At 42.0% G+C, this 20774-nt stretch overlaps 1 protein-coding gene across 4 annotated transcripts in view; it reads left to right on the top strand.

Annotated features, from left to right (window-relative positions):
- The window catches only part of Colgalt2 (collagen beta(1-O)galactosyltransferase 2), a 104794-nt gene that overhangs the window by 67837 nt on the left and 16183 nt on the right, over positions 1 to 20774 (top strand). For 2 of the 4 annotated variants that reach the window (XM_052737184.1, XM_052737183.1), the window contains exons 2-7: positions 717 to 827; positions 3934 to 4051; positions 5806 to 5940; positions 9472 to 9676; positions 13707 to 13826; positions 19294 to 19370. In XM_052737184.1, the coding sequence (XP_052593144.1) occupies positions 717 to 827; positions 3934 to 4051; positions 5806 to 5940; positions 9472 to 9676; positions 13707 to 13826; positions 19294 to 19370 (766 nt within the window). The remainder of the gene's footprint in view (positions 1 to 716; positions 828 to 3933; positions 4052 to 5805; positions 5941 to 9471; positions 9677 to 13706; positions 13827 to 19293; positions 19371 to 20774) is intronic. The other 2 variants (XM_052737186.1, XM_052737185.1) reach the window with 2 other exon arrangements.

The raw sequence follows: 20774 nt of genomic DNA on the forward strand, positions 1-20774 counted from the left end.
GCTGGGATCCGAACTCTGGTCCTTATCTTTGTGCAGCAAGTGTTGTTAATAGCTGAGCCATCCTTCTGTGCCCTGTAAGCTCCCCTTTAAGTGTACATGTTAGTTCAACTATCTAGGTAGAACATCTATACATCTGCAGGTATTATTTGAAGGATTTTGCAGATACTCTACTTTGGGTAAGTGATGGGAAAGCCAGTCCCAAATAGGTGAAGCTACCTTAGATTTTGAGTTTTACATTGGGAAATGTTGTGATTTCCCCTCCATACAAATGACAAAAGCAGTCCTGACTAAATATTTTGTTGCGATTTTAACTTGGATTTGAAATGAAAATAAACTCAAGTTTTGCTTAGACAAGAGTAAGTGTTAGTAAAGTCAGATGAGCGTCCATCTTGGACAGCAAGTTTGTTCTCTGGGGTAATCCATTCTTGTACTTACTCCCGTTCAGCACTTTCTCGTGAGTATTGGTAGAACCGCTTGTGGAATCAACAGTCGGCTGAGCCCCGCTTTGTGTTCTAACAGCATGAAGATAAGAAGTAGCACCCCTCGCTTCAGACGTCCTGTCTAGTGTGGTCCATGAGAATGACTAAAGACATAGCTCTCCCTACTCCACCTCCCAGGACTCCTCATTCTCCTCTTAGTCAATCTGGGGTCTTGGGGATTTTTCCTTTTTTTTTTTAATGATGTGATTGAATCAGATTGTGCCTTTTCTCATGCAGGGCAGCCACTGATCACAATGTGGATAATACAACGGAAATACTCAGGGAGTGGCTGAAAAACGTGCAGAGACAGTATCACTATGTGGAGTGGAGGCCTATGAACGAACCAGAGTGAGTCACAGGCGAGCTTCGCAAGCTCGTCTTCCTCAGCACTGGTTTTCCAGCCCCTGGGCTTCCGATCTTGAGGGCGCATGCGGATTCCTATTGCTATTCTGTCTGCATCTGAGTTGCCGCTTCGGCCTTTTCCTCTATTAACAGATCTTCACAACCCCCTCTTCCTCTTTACTCCTGGGCTGATAGCCAAGCTACGGTTTTCAGCAGCTCATAGATAATGGTGGTGGTGTGTATTTAAATAGCAGTTTATTTATTGCTTTTTTTTTTTAGTATGAACTGTTTTATTTTTAAGAAATCATGGCGAAAGTTTGTATGTCTTCCATACATACCTTACTTTTTAAAGTTATGTCTTGAAGATTATTGTATAGCAAGCATCGAGGCCCTTCCTCACCCTGAACTGCATAGTACCTATCATGTATATCTTGATTATTTAACCAATGCTCTCATGATGGACATATAGGCTTTTTCAGTCTTAACATAGCAATTTCTTAGTCATTTCCATCTCCAAGTCATCCCACATATTTGTATTAGTCTCTACTCTATTGAGAAAGAACACTAATAGGAAAAATGTCCTAGTATATACAGAGAATATTATGTATGTAGTGATTTTTTTTTTAGTCTGGTTTACGGGCTGGAGACTAGATAACCCGACAATGTTTGTCTGTCTGCATGCTCAATGGCCAGAGAAACCAGGAGCTTCTCAGTCTGTGAAGTTGGAAGCTTTAGGACAAGAGAAATGAACTTACAGCCCCAGCTGAAGGCCTGGGAGCAGCTGGCGAGTTCTTCGCAGCTCCGTGGAGAGGCTGAAGAGCCAAAGGCTGAGTTCCGTGGTGGCAGGGGCAGAGCGCTCGCTCAGGGACAGCAGAGCCTCCATGCACTGTATGACGCTCTCCTTTTTCTACCTTTGCTCCACATGGGCCTCTGAGGTCTATTCCAGTGCTGCCCCATTTCGGGTGGGTCTTAACTGTCAATTGTGGTTCCACGAGCCGATCATCTCTGGAAACGCACACACAGACACACCTCCAAGTGTACTCTACTAATCCCCTTGGTGTCTCCCAATCCAGTCAAGTTGGTCATCAGGATCAGCCATCATAGTGCCAGAGAGAAGTCTTCCTAAGATACAAATGAAATAACTTCATTTCTTTACTGTAAAGACTCAGGAACATACAGAGCAAAGTTCTAACACCTGAGACATGCATCCGAGATGCCCATATTTCTTGTTCCTCCGCATAGAAAATAACCTTTATCCAGAATGCCAAGTTTATTTCCAACTCCCAACTCCTACTGAGACAGGTCCTAAAAGTGATTTTCTCTCTTTGTAACCAGTTCTGATCCTAAATCACAGGTACTAGAGAAAGTGGGAGTTTTTTTTCAAGTGTGTAGATCTTACTTTTACTTAGATTGCTTATTTTCTATGCTATCCTTTTGACATAATACATTGAGCTAGCCTTAATAATTACAATTTGTCCAAGCTTTTTGAAATTAACTGTGAGCTTTTGGCAGGGGGTGCAATGTGCAAACACTTTATATTTTCCTTCATTGCGGTATTTTTAGCAGGCACCAAATCAAAACTTGCTGGACAAATGAGTGAAGAAAATAAAGAATAAATGTACTTAAAACATAAAATTGTAAATGTCCCCAAGACCACTGTGATTCCAACTTGAGGATTTATGGAAGCTGAATGAATAAGTAGTCTGGGTTTCTGCACAGGAAAAGCCATTTATTGAAAGCCAACTGTGTATAGCAGTAATGACAAATGCCATTACAGAACAAATGTATTCTTATAGTCTCTGTTATATGCATATACAAACACACATTGAAGACATATGTGTATATATGACATCTAAAATCCAAGTCTATGGTCTACATACCAAGCAAATTTATCAATTAAGTTTGAACACTATAAAAGATTTTAAACAGTCCTTTTGTATTTCTTGTGATGAAATTTAGCCTAAATTTAAAAAATTACACAGGTAGATTTCATGTCCCTACTTTGCTTCCCAGATATGTTCTCTGTAGCCAGATTTTTTACTTTATAGATTATATGCCAAGGTCAGTGTGAAAAAATATTCCATAAGGCATTATTTTTGGCAATATATTCAGAAAAAAACAGGAATTTCACTAATTTCCACTGGAACAGTAACTGAGGAAGACATTCCAGAGACTTCCTGGGTTGTATGTAGTTTATTAGTTATATAACGTTATTTGTATAGTGACAGTCCCAGTGTTTGTGACTTTCCATTCATTAAGACAAGCATACTGCCCATACACCTCCAAGAACTTGAAGTGTCGGCCAGCTGGAGTGACAAAATCCATATCCATCTCAGCTGAGAGCTTTCAGATGGATCTAGAGCATTCACTGAACCATTTCCTTTTGTGGCCATTTAAGAGTCTTGGTCTAGCTTTCTTATGAATGTCAACAGAAATCCCTAGAACATTATGTGCCTGCTCCATCCCCTCACCTCACGTAAGGCAGGTCAATTAAACTTCCTTGAACCATTTACTGAGATTCCAGAAAGTAATATAAACCTTTGATTTTCTTAAGAAACTCATTCTTTTGCCCTGTGTTTTCACATTTATTTGATAGGATATATTAAGTATCTAAGAATATAAGCTTCGGGTAGTAACTGCCCAGATATGAGTTCTGGTAGTGCCACTTACTGTAACATTAACTACTCTGCACCAGTATTGCCATCTTTGAAATGGAGAAAATAGTAAGATTACTACAGAAGGCACTTAAATCCCACGGAAGATAAGCCAGGAGCAGCAGCGATAACATACTTTATAATTAGAAGGCTGAGGCAGGAGGATACTTAAATTTAGGAATTCAAGATCAGCCTCAGCAATAGTGAGACTTCATCTCAAAAAAAAGGAAGAGAAGGACAAAGAGAAAGAGAAGGAAGACCCACTGGTATCTTTCATATAAAGACTCTTGATTGCTTAATTTGCCCTTGTTCCAGTTTGCTTGTCTGTGATATGGAAATGATGATTCAGTCTCCTGTTCCTGGTTCCAATAGTGATGGTGGAAGAAGTCAGTGCACACCAACACTGAGGGCGAGCTACGTTCGTGCAGGCACTCAGTGACTGCAAGTTCTTCTTTTAGGTCTTACCCTGATGAAATTGGACCAAAGCACTGGCCAAGCTCCCGGTTTGCCCACGTCATGAAACTACGACAGGCAGCCCTTCGAACTGCGAGGGAAAAATGGTCAGACTACATCCTGGTAAAAACAGATGCTTGATTCCTTGACAACTGTTCTCCAAAATGTATCCATAACCAAGAAGTGGTACCCAGAGAACACTCAAAACACACGTTTGTTTAGGCATTACCGCCCCCGTGAAAGGTTCAAGGGAAATTTTTGGTGATTAAATATTACAATACCTGGACTTCATCTCAGATCCCCTTTGGAATGATTTTTCAGTGAATTGTGTGAATTCTTGCATCATATCACAGGCAATAAGAAACTCTGAATCATTTCAGTAGGTGAAGCAAGATTAAATGTCTTAATGACTTTTGTAAGAATTTTAAAGAAATAAGAAAATGCGTATATAAAATGAGATTGAAATGAACGTGTCTGAAACTCTGCCCCCATTTACCCGTGGGGTGATTTGGGAACTGGAATCTCCTGTTTGCCTGGACACCACCTGGTTCTCACACAGCGTTTCTCTCCTCGAGGGGGTTCTATCACAGTCCTGAGAGCTTGCAGAGTGGTTCAAACAAATGCTGGGCTTGAGTGATTAGCAGTCCTTGCACCCTCATCCTTGATGAACCCTCAGTTGGAAAGGATGTCTGCTGCCATGGGAGAAAGGAGCCGCCATCCCTTTTCCCAGACAGAAGCTTTTTCTCCATGAGTTTGTTGAGCACGTTCCCACTGTGACATTAGAAATGATGCCAGTATTATCATATTACACTTAAGGGTTTCTGCTTCCACTGTGACATTAGAAATGATGCCAGGGGCTGAAGGGATAGCTCAGCCGTTAAAGGCTAGGCTCACAACCAAAAATATAAGAAATGATGCCAGTATTATCATATTACACTTAAGGGCATCTGCTTCCACTAGACTCTGATTCTCATAGGAAATGAATGTTTTTAATCTATGGCACTCTCTGGTCCCTTGTCCACTTAAAAATCAGCTTGAGGATGTTTTAGAAACATTGTCAACACACGTAACTTCATAGAAAATTTTATGTACTATAATATTTAGTGTTATATGTAACCACTAAAATGTTATGAAAATCTACAAATGCTAAACTATAAATTTTTCATAAACAAATTGATTGACATAAGTGTTTCTGATTATTTGTAAATTGTAATTACATAAAATGTAAAATCTGTTGTTTTGGCTTTATTAAGCAAACATTTCTCTTTGATAGAATCTGATTTTGTTTCTATAAATGAATCAGTGCTGACATGAATTTTCTGCTGATAAGCATGATACTTGGTTGCATGGGTTGATAAAATGTAATTTAAACAAAATTTCTGTTTGTGGCGTTGTAGTTGCACTAGGGGTATGTTATGGGCCATTTTGACACTACTGTTGAAAATCTAAACAGGTCTACCCTTGGGCACCGAGAGTGGGCACCAGGTATATATTTGCATGAGTCTGTAGGAGCTTAGGAACCGTTAACATCTGGAGCCTAAATCACTTACCGGTGTGTAAATTGTGTCCTGTTGATTGTATATGTACCCACTGTGGTAACAGCTTAGTGCTGTTGCCTAACATGGGAAGTTAGACCGAGGCCATTTGACTGAATGAAAGCTGCCAGGCTGCACTGGTTCTCACTAAGGAGGGTAGCCATTGGTTCTCACTAAGGAGGGTAGCCATTGGTTCTCACTAAGGAGGGTAGCCATTGGTTCTCACTAAGGAGGGTAGCCATTGGTTCTCACTAAGGAGGATAGCGCTAAGAACTGACTCCAGATCTCATGTGCTGAGTTATTAAGCCCTAAGTCATTGACTTTGTCTTTCTCTTTTCCTAGTTCATAGATGTCGACAATTTCCTGACTAATCCGCAGACCCTGACCCTAATGATTGCAGAAAACAAAACTGTTGTGGCCCCCATGCTGGAGTCCCGAGGCCTCTACTCTAACTTCTGGTGTGGAATCACACCTCAGGCAAGTCTTTTGGTTAACTAATTGAGGATACCAGTGTTGACAAGGCAGGACCAGGTCCATAGTAGTCCCCCTTTCTCATCTCCTCTTTAGACACACGTACATCCCAGTGTCACTGAAGAAAGGGGTAAACCTACATCAAATGCCACCACTCAGTGGTCATTATTATCAACCAAATATTCTGAAGAGCTTAGTGCTAGAAGCTTCAGTTAATCAATAAGTATACCAGATTTTGTTTTCCCTTTTATCCAATTCGGGGATTAATTAACTTGTTGGGGGTTTTTTTGCGATTAAAGTATCAATATAAAAGCACATCAGAAAAAATTTAGAAGTACAAAAAAAAATTTTTTTAAAGTAGAACAGCCAAAAATATTCATCCCACCACTGTACCAACACCACAGATACACACTTGTATTTCTTTAATGACTGTATCACGATCAAAGGCTATCTGTAATTTACTTAAACTTCCTCTTGGTTGAACATTCAAGTTGTTTTCCAACATCTTAACAATTACAATTACCATCATTGTTGATGCAAATTTTTTGTATCTACATAAGATTTCCTTAAGAGAATTTCTTGGAACTTGTCTTAGTTACTGTTCAGTTGCTGTGAGAAGACACGAATATTCTTATAAGTTGACCAAGCAACTTAAAAGAAAGCATCTGATTGTGGGCTTGCTTATGATTTCAAAGGCTTAGTCCATGATCATCATGTCAGGGAGCAGAGCAGCAGGCAGGCATGGCGCTGGAGCAGTAGCTGAGAGCTCACATGATCCATGAGACTGACAGACAGATGGGGAGAGAGAGAGAGACAGAGAGACAGAGACAGAGAGACAGAGAGAGAGGTTCAAGGCCAGTTGAGCATGATGGTGAATGTTTACAACCCCAGAATTTTGGAAGTAGGGGAAGAAGGGTCAGTAATTCACAGCCATCCTCATCTACATAAGGAAGTTAGAGCCTAGGCTACTAACGTGAAATTTTGTCTCAAATAATCAGAACAGAAAACAAGAATTCAAGGCTAATTGAAACTACTTTATAAGACCTTGTCTCAGACAACAAGGAGTGCTCACCAGAACTGTAAGGGTTGACATGGCTTTTTTGCTTTTACATATTTTAATCTACCAACATCTCCAATGGCTTGCAAAATGGCTGAAAATGTAATAACTAGTGGTCCCAGCATAGCACAAGTCCAGGAATTCCTCTTTCGTTCTGATTATATTCCCTGGCTCCAAGAGATTTGGAAGGACCCTTGCTATCCACTCGTCTTTAAAGGAGACAACAAGTTGATATGTAGAAAGTTTATTCAGTTTCTTTGGAGAAAACATATTAAGTTAGCATAAACTCTCCATTAGCAATCCTCAATGTTCCACGTGGCAGGGCCACTTGAGGCTTGTTTTTAGTGAGTTCTGCTCTGCCACCAGCGACAGCAATGGGAGGAGGTTGTCCCAGTGACTGCAGCTTCCAAGTTGTTCTTAGTTCCTTATTAAAAGTGAGTAGGAGGAATGCGCTCATTTATTTTGCAGAGGAAAGACTCAATTCTGTGCAACCTGGGCCAATTATAATCATCCTCATCTGTTTTTGGCTTTCTTCCACCCTAGTCCATTTTCAACTTGGACAGGAACGGAAGTGTCCAATGACTTCATAAGCTCAAAGCAGCCCTGCTTTCCAGAGCCTTTAAACACATCCAAAACAAAGTCATCTTGGTGTTGCCTGGCTAATGAACAGGACCTATGATCAATAAACTTCAGTTCTTTTGAAAGAATGATACAACTATTGTGTCCACCTCTCTTTGGGAAGCATATTAATTCTTTTCCTCTGCTTCCTTTCCTACCATCCTCTCTCTCAGGACACTCAATGACTCATAGTCCTCCTAAAATTTCCAAGTTTCTCATCCTAATGGTATTAGCTTGAGTCTGTAGGGAGCTCTTTGAAAAGCCAATGTCCCCATTATCCCTTAAAGAACTCACATAGGCTGAAGCGTTAGGTGAAGCCAGTGCTCTAAGATTAAAAAGTTAGCAAGTGGTTAGGATGATTGTAAGACTCATATCTTCCTAGTCTCAGTTTATGGTCCTTTGACCTTATCATATGGGGGTTGGGGTTAGTAACTCAGCTAACTCCTACACACTGAACGTTTATCACAGGAGTAGAAGAAGATGTGGTGCCTGTTGCATGGTGCTGACGTCAAAACCAGAAAGGCACCATGATGGAGTAGGAGTGCTTAAAGAAGACTTAGAAACTCTTGGGTCCAGTGAGCGTTGTGTGCTTCACAATGGTAGTCTTGTGAAACTTTCCAGTTGACCCCCTGAGCCTCCATTTCCTTACAACACATTCTGTAAATGCCTTTCAAAGCTTCTCCATACTTTAAAGTATTTAGTAAGATATATTGTCATTCTTCCTGAAACGTTTTCATGGTCTTTATGTCTAGTACCACTAGAGTAGATATCCTCTACAAGATTCTACACCCCACATAGGACAATCCCGTACCATCTCACTTATTAACTCTCCATCATTTATCTCAATGCCTGGATTACAGCAGGCACTCAATGGGTATTTGTTGAATGAAATTAAATTTGGATGGAAAACAAATTGAGTCACACCAAGGTTCTTGAAAACCACAAAGTGAGAGGATGGGTTGTCCCATGTTTTCATACAGGAGGAAGTGTTAAAACAGGAGTAGGGGAAATTCCCTCCAAAGTGTGAAGCAGTTGAAATTTCATTGAAATATCAAGCCAGAAACTGCACTGAAAAAGTCCCAGTTGTATATATGGAAATAATGTATGTTTCAAAAACGTTAGTCAACTGTAACATAGTCATTTCAATGCCTAGCCAATAATAGTTGGTGCTTTCTCTCTTTTAAGTAATTTTTATTTTATGTACATTGCATTTATGTTTTGCTTATATATCTGTGTGAGGGTGTCAGATCCCCTGGAACTGGAGTTACAGGCAAGCGTGAGCTGCCATGTGGATTCTGGGAAATGACCCCAGGTCATCTGGAAGAGAAGCCAGCGCTCTTAATCACTGAGCCATCTCTGCAGCCCTGGTTAATGCTTCCTTGATGCTAGACATTATTTGAAGTACTTCATAGTTTCACCTTACTTAACTGTATGGGGAAAAAACCTTTGGGGCAGATCATATTGACTGTCCCTGTTTCAGAGCTGAGGGGAAGGCATAGCAAGGTAGACACACCTGTAAACAATAAGAAGCTGAGGCTGGGTTCAAGGACCAGAAGACGTGTTCATACTTGTCTGCTCTACCCACTTTTGTATTAATATTAATCCTTTACACTTCATCGTAAGCCTACATGTACTACACTTTGTGAAATCATTAAATCAACAGAAATGGGATGAAAATGGTTCCCGATAACAAACCCCTCTGTGTTTTATATGCAGATTCATTTCTGGAGCTCATTTAGAGATTCTTAGTTCAGGATAAGGAGAGTGAGACACTCTGGAGGTTTCTACTGACCTGTGATGGCGTATGGTTGACTGACAGTGCTTTCAGTTGACAGAACAGTCGTCTACTTGCTCTCTTCCAGGGCTTCTATAAGCGGACACCAGACTACCTTCAGATTAGAGAATGGAAGAGGATGGGCTGCTTCCCTGTCCCTATGGTCCACTCCACCTTCCTGATTGACCTCAGGAAAGAGGCCTCCAACAAGCTGGCTTTCTACCCCCCACACCAGGACTACACCTGGACCTTTGATGACATCATCGTTTTTGCCTTCTCCAGCAGGCAAGCAGGTACTGTTTGTGCTTGGCTGTAGGTTGCCATGGAAACACTGCAAAAGGCATGTTCCTGTGCCCTGTGCATATTTAAAAACACTTCGATCTCAATTTCAAGTCTGCTAGAGGCAATGAACTGTTTGTAGTAACCATGCCAGAATCGTCTGTGGTGCTGTCCCTGGGCACCAAAGATCAAGAGCGAGGGCTGGCTCCACAGAGGACTCCACTGCCTTTTGGGAAGGATCTGAGTTGATGGGGAGACAGTGATGATGAGAGTCTTGAAAATCTCACTGGCTCTCTAGAGATAACGGTATGGCTATTGCTAAATACAAGAATCCTGTTATTAAATTGGAACCTAGAACAATACTGGTGAAGTCTCCAGTCTTCACAAATGGAACTGTTTCTTCTCAGAAATAACCTGTGCTGCTGTAGTGGCTCTGTCCCACAGTTCTTAGCAGACCAGATTCCATCTTCACAATCTCTTCCTACTTCAGGAGGCATTGCCCTTAACTATAGGATCCAAGGTACCTCATCACCAAGGATGCATCATACATTAAGGCAGAAACTGGACTATAGGACTCCGCCCTTATCAGAACACAGTCCGGAAGTTGAACACAGTACTTCCATGCATATCCTCTTTGCCAGAACCTAGCAAGAGGTCACTTCCTAACTGGGAGGGAGGCTCGGAATGCCATCTTTATTCTGTGTGATCATAAACCCCAACTCTCTCACTCTTGAGAACAGATATTGGAAGTAGTCAGCAATCTCAGCCTCCATCTCTGTGGCAGGAGACGCAAACCAGACTTAAGCACCTGGTGAGTCACCACGGCCACTGGATTTTATGGGCTTCTTGACAAAGCCAGGGCAACAGGAAGGCAAGGTGTTTTGTTTTTCTTTCTTCTTTTTCTCTTTTTCCTTCCTCCCATTCGCTTGGGGAGACTAATTCACAAAAGCAGTTCAGGAAGATTCTTGACTTTACTAGGACAAAGCTTTCTTAAGTACCTCAGGCCTCCCTGACTGCAGCCAGGGCCCTTCAGAGTGGGTCCTTTAGCCGCTAACAAAATGAGCTTAGAAACCAAGAAGATGGTGAGATAAATTCCTGATGGCTACCTAAGTTATAGTGGAAACGATTTTGCAAAGATCCCTGGTGTTACGGCCTGGAAGAGGGATGCAGACTATCCTGGAACTTTCCATCTTTGCTGCTTATATGGTCTGTTCACCAGGACTTTATCCATTATGTGTCAGGCTTCCCATGTGGCTAGGGAGTGGACTTCTGTGTCATGGCCACAAGAACCCTCCTCTGTACTAGCCAGGCATCTTCCAAATAATCCACTGTGAACCAAGTAAGTAATGTGAGTGGTGGGCAGGCCAATTTACCTCTAGAGCATCCGTTGTGGTAGTCACAAATCTGGTGTAGGGATGGCAGTCCCAAGGGCTAATGGTCTTGAGACTAAGCTGTAAGCTCCAGGTGGAGAGAGAGAAGTTGGAACTGTCCCTTGAGGACAAAGATTTGGTACTAATGACTTACTGTGTAACCCTGGACCAATCAGAGCCTGAGTCCAATTTTTCATCATAAGGAAAGAGATTATTTATCACTCTTCGTTATTCAGGTATATGTGAGCTTGGGAAGGGGTTTGGTGTCATCCTAAGGAATACAAAGTACTTTCCTCATAACACTTCCCCCTCCTTCCCAAAGATTCACCAGAAACTTTTACTACAAGATACTCTCAGAGACCTTATTATTGGCATATCTCCTTTTTTTTTGTTTTTGTTTTTATCATATTATCCACGAACATAGTGGAAAGACAGGACTTAAGATTTTTTAAAATGAGTACACACAATGTGTCACTCCTGAAGACGGGTGTAGAGGCATAGTATTTGTATCTTTGTTTCTAAGTGGCATGCACCCTTTCCTTCTTCTTTTCTTTCTTTCTTTAGCTCACTTCCCTTTGGCCTTCTCTGTGGAAACACACCCTTCCTTCCCACCGTGTCCTCTCCATGTAATTTAACATGCTGAGTGTTGGGGATGGGTAAGTGGCCTAGTAGCTAGGAACATGTGCTGCTCCTGCAGAGGACGTGGGTTCAGTTCCCAGCGCCTGCATGATGACTCACAGCTGCGTGTACCTCCAGTTCCAGGGGATGGATGCCTTCTTCTGGCCTCTTTGGGTATACATATACACACACATATGTGTAGCACACGAACATACATATAGGTACTCACAAATACACATAAATAAATATCAATAAATCTTTTTAAAAGACACTGCAGGTTTTTATTGGATTGATGATCCTAAAACACCAAGATCATTATAAATTTTTCCTTCATCATGCTTAGTAATTCTTTCTCTCTCACCACATCTCTGTGTGTGGGGGGGGGGGTGAGAGAAAGAGAGAGAGACACAGTGAGAAAGAAAATTATTCATTTTCTCAAGCTCTTAGAGTATTCATAATTATCAGCTGGCCCCTTTTGCGTGTTAGAGGATCCCAAGATGTCTGTCTTGAAGTCTTCTGACACATTCTAATCTCAGAGCTGTCACAGCCACCAGCCTGGGACCCAGTTTGCTTCTGTCCTGCATCACCTGTCTTGGGTCTTGCATCTTTTTTGTACGTGGTGATCTTTCTCCTTTTTCTTATTCTCCTCCTACTCTTCTTCCTCTTTATTCATCATCTAGTAACTTTCTGAGAAAGTGTGATGAAAAGTAATATTTTATGGACTTGCATTTCATGTCTGAAAATGTCGTTTTTTGTACCTGCTCATCTGATGGATAGTTTGGCGTCATATCCCTTTGTATGGAAGCCTTGGGGCATTAAATGGTAAAAGGGGGTTTGCCTAACTGGAATAGAGAGGCAGCCTAAACATTAAGTCTTTTTTTCTTTCTACTTTCTTAGTTCATTACAACTTTGTAAATAGTCACATTCCGGTTTGTAGTTCCCAGAAAAATTCACATGAGCAAATAGCACAGCTAGTGAGTTCCATTGAAGAAGACAGGAAAGGAGACAGCACCTAGTGAGACCAACCAGAACCAGTTAAGGTGGAGGACAAAGGCCCTGTTCTTTCCTTGTTCTTCTCTGTTAATGCCAGAAGACAGCTTCACCTGGCTTGGCGGGTGATGTAGTTAACTGCTGGAAATTTCATCTGCCCCAAGTAAAGATGTCACAATACAGATAATTTCCTCAGGAAAACACGGCTGATTGTAGCAATTAGCAAGTCAGAGGCTTGGGTGCACGGTCCAGAGCTTGGCAGGTCTGTCCTTGTAACTGAGTAAGCTGGTTCCGTTGCTGGAACTATGAGACCATCCTGAGTCCTCTTTCCTACCTGACTGGCTGAACAGAGGTGCTTTATAGTTTTCCCAGTTCACCGTGAATTCTAGAACTGAATATAAGAGAACTATGACATTGTTGGTTCTGCCACACTGCAGGTTCTTAACAGGATTTGATGGGAAGGATTATTTTTCCCCTTTATGGACTTATTTTTGAGAATTCTGTTTGTTGGTCGCTTCAAATCCATGCCAGCACAGGGCAAAAATAAAGCCAAGAAGAATCACGGGAAATTATAAATTTCCTTTGTACCTTCTAAGTGTTTTGTTTTCGTGTGCTTGGATTTAGCTTTAATAATCTGTCGGCCTTGTAGGCTCTTCCTGCGTGCTTTCATGTCAAATATGGATTTCATTCTTCGTCTTCTTCTTATTTCCTGTAGGTGGATTAGACTGTTCCATTCTGCTCTCTGGAACGGGAATTTCTTCTTCCTGCCTGATTGCTTCATGCCTTTATACTGTGCATTTCATACCACAAATGTGCTTTTTCCTCAGAAAGAAAAATCAATTTCCTCTGGACTGAAGGATGGCCCAGGGTTTTTAAAGAACCTCCAATTCTGTGTTTCAATTTTTTTAATAAAAGAACATTGCAAAGCTCTATAGTCAGTTCCCCCAAACAAGCCATTTGTTCAGCTTCTGTGTTGAACTCAGTGTCAGCCACAGTCCAGTCTCCCTCTCTTACTAAGCAGTGTGTGTGGTGTTTATTGGTTGTCTCGGTTCTCTCAAACCTTCAGGCATCCAGATGTACCTCTGCAACAAAGAACACTATGGCTACCTGCCTATCCCTCTGAAGCCCCATCAGACGCTGCAGGAAGACATCGAGAACCTCATCCATGTGCAGATAGAAGCAATGAGTGAGTGAGCTGGGATCCAGGGCAACAATGCCTAGTTCATAGTCACAGAAACCAAACCAACCATGGCTCTCCTCTTCTAGGCCTGGCATCTCATAGCCATCATTCTGTCTTGGCTGAGGCACAGATATTCATCGGTCTGTGAAATTCTTAAGTTTTTCTTATGAGATACAAATATAACAAAGTCATTGTCCTCGGGGAGCTTCCTATTTTGGTGGATAGCTGGTTCCATGAGTAAATACTTGTCCTATGATGCAGTAAATGCTGTAACAGTGCTGTGTAGAATTAATTTAAATCTTATTTTCACTACTTTCTAATTATATGACTCTGGGAAAGACACTTCTTTAAGGTTCTAGGGCAAATTCGTGTGTGTGTGTGTGTGTGTGTGTGTGTGTGTGTGTGTGTATGTGTGTGTGTGTGTGTGTGTGTGTGTGTACACTAACACAAGAACAGCAATTATAACTTCAACTTAACAATATCTTATGATGTAACATACACCACGCTGAATACCTTTGTATACTCTCTCAATGATCATCACAACTATACCATGAAGGGTAACTATTTTCCCCCAAATAAAGTTGAAGAAATTCAAGTACAGACAGTTCTATCATTCTCCTGATGACAGACTGAGATTTGAACCAAACTTGGAGTCTCCAAATCCCATGTCCTTAAAAACTGTATTGTCATTTTCCCTGAGTTGAGTATAATTTCAGAATGGCTATGTTTAATCATCAGTAGGTAAACTTACTGCTGGCCAAAGAAGAAAAGGTAAACTCTCCAGCAGTTCTGGAGAGTGTGTTGGCAGTGGCTTCCCAATGGGAATCTCTTCTGTGACTATCACAGCGGAAGTGGGTAGGAGACACAGTGGAAATCGAGTCTGGAGAGTGGCCAGACACCAAGCAGAGGACCTCTAATGGTTTAGAAGACACTGGACTGTTCTTGAAGGGAGGAAATTTTGAAGGAATTTGAGCTAAGAGATGCCAGTTGAAATTCAGATTTAGAGAGGTTACTCTAGGGAATCAGAATAAGCAAATGGGTCACAAGCCAACAGTGAGTACTGGTCTACACCAGAGCTATAAGGAATATTTTGGACATTAGGCAGAGGATGGTTAGAATCTGAACTAAAGCTTTGGTGACAGAAATGGAAAAGAGTTTTTCAAATGGAGTAATAGAAAGCAGGATGTAGATGTGAGAAGATGAAGTCAAGAAAGATGTAGCCAAGAGTTGGCCACGAGTGAATGAGCAACAGAAGGGGTATAGGAACATCTTTAATGTTCAGATGATTTAGGGATTTGAAATAGACTATGGCTTTAAAGACAAAAGAGACGTTTTAAGGAAAAACCCACAGCTCTATTTTGTAGACCCACTGAGTTGCCTGTGAGTACCTCTTTCCCAGTCTCTTCACCCATAAATGACCTTTGACCATGTTAGTCTCAGCACTTAGAATACTGCTCAGTGCCTCCTGGTAGAGATCCAGTAGTTACCAGCTGACCACTGAGTGGATGAACAGATGAACTAATGATAGAATGAGGATTAACCCACTGACAGCATTTCTTGGACCAGCCCTTAGGAATGCTTTTCAAGAATCCCCTCCCCACCTCTCTCTGTGTGAACAGTGTGTGTGTGTTTATGTATGTACGCACGTGTGTATACATGGATGTAAATGTGTACACGTGGAGGGAGAAGACCAAAGTCTGTCTTCCTCTGTCACCTCCATTTGTAGTAGAAGTTTTCTCCAGTCCTGCCCGGGGCCACAGCCACTCAGACCCAAATAAACACACAGACGCTTATATTATTTAAACTGTTTGGCCTAATGGCTCAGGCTTCTTGCTATCTAGTTCTTATGTCTTAAATTAACCCATTTCTATTAATCTATACCTTGCCACGTGGCTTGTGGCTTACCGGTATCTTTACATCTTGCTTCTCATGGCGGTGGCTGGCAGCGGCTCCTGCCTCAGCCTTCCACTTCCCAGACTTCTCCTCTCTGTTTGTCCCACCTATACTTCCTGCCTGGCTACTGGCCAATTAGCACTTGATTTATTAACCAATCAGAGCAACACATCCACAGCATACAGATATCCACAGCACCTCCACCTTATTTTTGAGACAGTCTTCTCATTGAACCTGGAGTTCACTGATCCACTGAGCTGCCTGACCAGTGAGTGACTCAGGGACCCTGCCTGACTCTGCAGTTCTCCCCGCAGCACTGTGCTTATATGAATGCACTAGCATCCCTGGCTTTTCACCCGGGTTCTGGGATTTGAACTCAGGTCCTCATGCTCACATGCAAGTCCTTTACCTACTGAGCCACCGCGCCCCACCTCCCCAAGCACCGCTTTTGTGAGTTTCTTCTCTGTGTTGTTTCTGCCTCTTTCACATGCCCCAGGCCCCAGACGACGAGCTCGGTATCTCGTTGCCTTGTAGCTCAAACACCTCACATATGGTGCACGACATATGGTGGGGAGCAAACAAATGTTTCCTGAGTATATGGCCAGACATTTGAATAAATTAATAAGTGAAGGAAAACCATACTGACAAGAGCATTGAGCCCAGAGACAGAAAAATCATCTTGAACCCAGGCGCTGTTGCTTATGAAGAGAGAAACATTTTAGTTTTGGGTTTTTTATTTTGTTTTGTTTTGTAAAGTGAAGATAACTAATTTTGCAGGACTGAGAGTAAAAATTATGTATATATATATATATATATATATATATATATATATATAAAATCAGCTACTGAAAATAAGGAAGTGTGACATCACACATACATAATCAGCTTCACAAAATAATGAAGGGTGGCAATTATTATGACTCCGTTCAGCGCTTCCCGAAAGTGCTGACCCTCATTATTGCCATGTCATGGCTGGCAGCCTTGACTCCCAGTGTTGGCTCACAGAGTGACCCAGCAGACCTTGTGCTCCGTTGTGTTCTTCCGCAGGCCTGGGCATAGGAAAAGTTCTCGTACATATGGTCAATAAAGATTTTAATGATTATAACTTCCAAATGCGCAAGCCCCTAGTCTAGGTAGACTTCACTTGAGAAGAGCCTGTGGGTCCAGCCTTTCACTACACTTTCCTTGTGCATGGTCACACACGTGCCAAGCAGTCTATCTATGGCATTTTATTTAATCCTTGCATTTACCGTATCTCGTTTTAACTTTGTTAAGAGTTCACACCCTGAACTTTACCACACAGGACATAACTGAAATATTAAATCAATTGGAAACTCACAGGCAACTCAGGGAATCTAAAAATAGACTCACAGATTTTTTTTCATTCAAACCTGTCTTTCACTCTTAATGCCTTATTCTACTTAAAGATAAAAGGTTGGTGGTTATAATGCAAAACTGGGAACAGAAGGTCCATGTAGGAAGGGTTAAATGTTGGTAATGATGAAATCATAGCTGTGACATCTCTAACTAGAGGTGAATGAGATATTAAACCACACAGGATTTGGGGTTCACTAGGCAGTAGAAATCAGCTCCTGGAAGAGTTATTGGGGAATAGTGATTGAAACATTAATCATGTAATTTTCAATGACTAGATGTGGGATTCATACCTGTGATTTGAGTCACTCCACAAAGGTACTAGGAAGTCAAAACATCTTATTTTCAGAAGATCACAGGTTAGTTGAGAAGACAAGACTAATATTAAAAAGACCCCAGTAGTATAGTGTTCCGTGAATGGAGCAGATGCAAAGGCAACAGGAATCTAGACAGAGAAAAGTCACTGTGGCCTGTGTGGTCCCGTCCAGACCTGATGCTTCTTCAGCTATCTTGGATAGAAGTTGGTAGCTCAGACAAGAGGATTGATATGGTCAGGACACTACAGGATGAGGAAAGAGACTGAGCAGACAAGGAATTTCCATCCTGGAAGAAAGTATGCTTAAGTATTAGGAGTAAATAAAGTTTAAAAGGTTGAAATGGTTTGACTGATGTGATCCTTAATTAGACAATCCAGAAAAAGTATAATATCCATCCTAAAGAACTAATGAAGGCTTTAGGGGGAAAAAAAGGTCAAACTATAAATATTCACTCAACCTATGGGTGCTCATAATTTTCCATAGTAATGAAATACAGCAATGAACAAAACAAGCAAAAACCTTGCCACCAAGAAATTATATTCTATCAGAGATATAGGTAATATATCAAGGAAGCAGATACATGAATCTTTGGGGGGGAAATTCCAAGCAGAAAGAACAAAACATATAAAGACCACTAGAGAGGAGAAATCTTGGGAGTGTTCCAGGGCTAGAGGCCAATGTGGTGGGGAATGAGAATCTGGATAGAGGGAGATGAAGTCATGGATGGATGCAGAACACACTGGCCATGGCAAGGAATTTGGATTTTATCCTAAGAGTAACATGAACCCATAGGATGGTGTGGTGTGATTTATGTATTTAGAAAGATCACTTAAGCTGTGGTGTGGATATTAGAGTATAAGGGATTAATACATCTCTCCTGCTGAGAGATATTAGTGTTTGAGATTGGAGCTATAGCAAGAAGTAATGAGAAACAGACAGGTTTAAAGTACATGTTAGTGGCGGAGCCCACTGTACTTATAGAGGCTTGGAGGCAGTCCATAAAGCAAGGGGGGAATTAAGAATGACTCCAGTATTTTGGTCCATATAACTTACTGAGTTGAAAAAGTCTTCACTTCATTGTGTATGCTTGAAGTATTTACTGCATGTCTGAGTAAAGAGGCAAGGAGATACGTGGATATATGAATCTATGGGTTCAGGGAAGAGATTCCATCGAGAGAGACATTTGAGAATCATTAACACCACAAGGATATTTGAAACCAAGGAACAGTGTGACCTCATGTAGTAAAACAAAAGAGGACAGATCCCCAGAGTAGACTAACAGCCAGAAAGCCGGGAATTAATAAGGAGGTGTGTTTGGAGAAAGAGCCAAATGCTGTTGGGAAGCCAAGTAAAATGAGGATGAAGAAGTGATCCTCAGTAATGTCAAACTAGGAACACTGTACCAGATGCTCATGTCTGAAATCCTAACACTTAGGAGGCTAAGGCAACAGGATCAAGAGTTTCAGGACAGCCTGGGCTACATAGCAAGTTCCAGACTATCCTGAGCTACAGAGTGAGACCCTGTCAAGAGAGAGGAGTGGAGGAAGAGAGAGAGAGAGAGAGAGAGAGAGAGAGAGAGAGAGAGAGAGAGAGAGAGAGAGAGAGAGAGAGAGAGAGAGAGAGAGCTGTCATCGGTTTCAATAAGAAGCACTTTAATGCCATGATAGGAACACAAGCTGATTGGAATTGGTGAAGGCAAGGGTGAGATGATAAAAAGATGATAAAAGGGGTCTTGACAGGATGTGGATGGTGCTGCTGGAGGAAGCACAGAACAGTTGTCCCTGCCCTGGTTGTCAAGCGTAGGCCTCAGTCCGAGGGACTAGGGTGCTGGTGCAGGTCTATGCCCTGACCCTTTCTCTAATGAAGCACCCTGTTCTTCTGTCTTCCAGTTGACAATCCTCCAATGGAACCTTCCCAGTTTGTGTCAGTGGTCCCTAAGTATCCAGACAAGATGGGATTTGACGAGGTAGGAAAGTCTCCCCCTCCACCCCCCCCCCCCCCGTGTGTGTGTGTGTGTGTGTGTGTGTGTGTGTGTGTGTGTGTGTGAATATGCACAGTATGCAGAGACTTGTGTGCTCACGTTGAAACAGAAGACCACACATCTGTCTGAGAGCAAGCAGGCAAGCTTAGCAACTGGAAAGGTCCCGAGGGACCTGGGTTTGTTGTCCTTCTCTTTTCTGGTCTTCACAAAGGAGGAGCATAGAAAACTGAGTCAAAAGGAATGATGTAGCAATGAATGTGAATTTGCTATGTATTTTACCAAGCTTTTTATTGAGGTTCAAGGGTAAGGTAAGGAGGATGGATGTTCTAGGTTCTGGAGACATGAACTTTATTCTGCCGTAGCTGAGCGGATGGAAACTGTTCTAGAACACTCTATGCTTTGTTTTCTTTCTGCTTTCCTTCCACGGGACAAGGATGGAGGGCAGAGTTGAAAGGACAAGTGAAGAGAGAAATACGTTCTAAAATGCTGTCTTTCGGCAGGCAGGAACTTTTGGTAGTTCCCTAGGACTGTGTCTACTGTGCAGTTATAAGTATATAAACAACTCAGCAGAGGTGGGCGTTTAGCTCAGTGACAGAGCACTTTCTTAGGATAAGTCAAGTCCTGGGTTCGGTTCCTACCACCACAAATGAAAGGTGGGAGGGGAAGGAAGAGAGAGAGAGAGAGAAAGAAAAAAGGGTAGGGAAATGGGGAGAGAGAGGTAGAGTGGTGAGGGAAAGGAAGGGCGAAGGGAAAGAGGGATGGAGGGAGGCAGAAAAGAAGGAAGAAAGGAAGGAAGGAGGGGAGGAAGGAGGGAGGGAGGGAGGGAGGGAGGGAAGGAAGGAAGGAAGGAAGGAAGGAAGGAAGGAAGGAAGGAAGGAAGGAAGGAAAACCGACTATAAAGAGGTACTTTTCTTGGTAGTATGTAAAACAGACAGGTGGTCGGCCGGCCAGAATTGCAAGTCTGTGTGGCTGAGCCCAGTCAGTCCTGAGGAGTTCTGTGGTCTGGAGCCATGACCTGCCAGGGGTCCACAAACTGAGACAGAACTCTTCCAGAGGTTCTGGATTTAAGCCAAGCACTGTGCTTTGAACTCCGTACACTTTAATGGGAGGAAAGAGCCTCATCACATTGGAACATTAACATCTGTATCCCCCAAACATGTCCATCCCAAGGAGCTAAAGGAACCAGGAATTGGGATCTCTTCTACAAAACTGACTTGAAGCTAGACTTCCAAGTAGGAATGGGTACTTCGTGAATATCAAAGTGACTGTGCTGTTTCCACAGTAGGCAGAAGAGGGAGGGATGAATTTAAATGTAGCAAAGTATAAATAGACCCTATTGAGTCTATTTCTATTTACTAAAAATAGTGAATCATTTTCAAAACTGACCAG

The sequence above is a fragment of the Peromyscus californicus genome, unplaced genomic scaffold (assembly GCF_007827085.1).
Source record: "Peromyscus californicus insignis strain IS unplaced genomic scaffold, ASM782708v3 Scaffold_14__1_contigs__length_90479793_seg_2, whole genome shotgun sequence".
In the NCBI taxonomy this organism is placed as follows: domain Eukaryota; kingdom Metazoa; phylum Chordata; class Mammalia; order Rodentia; family Cricetidae; genus Peromyscus; species Peromyscus californicus.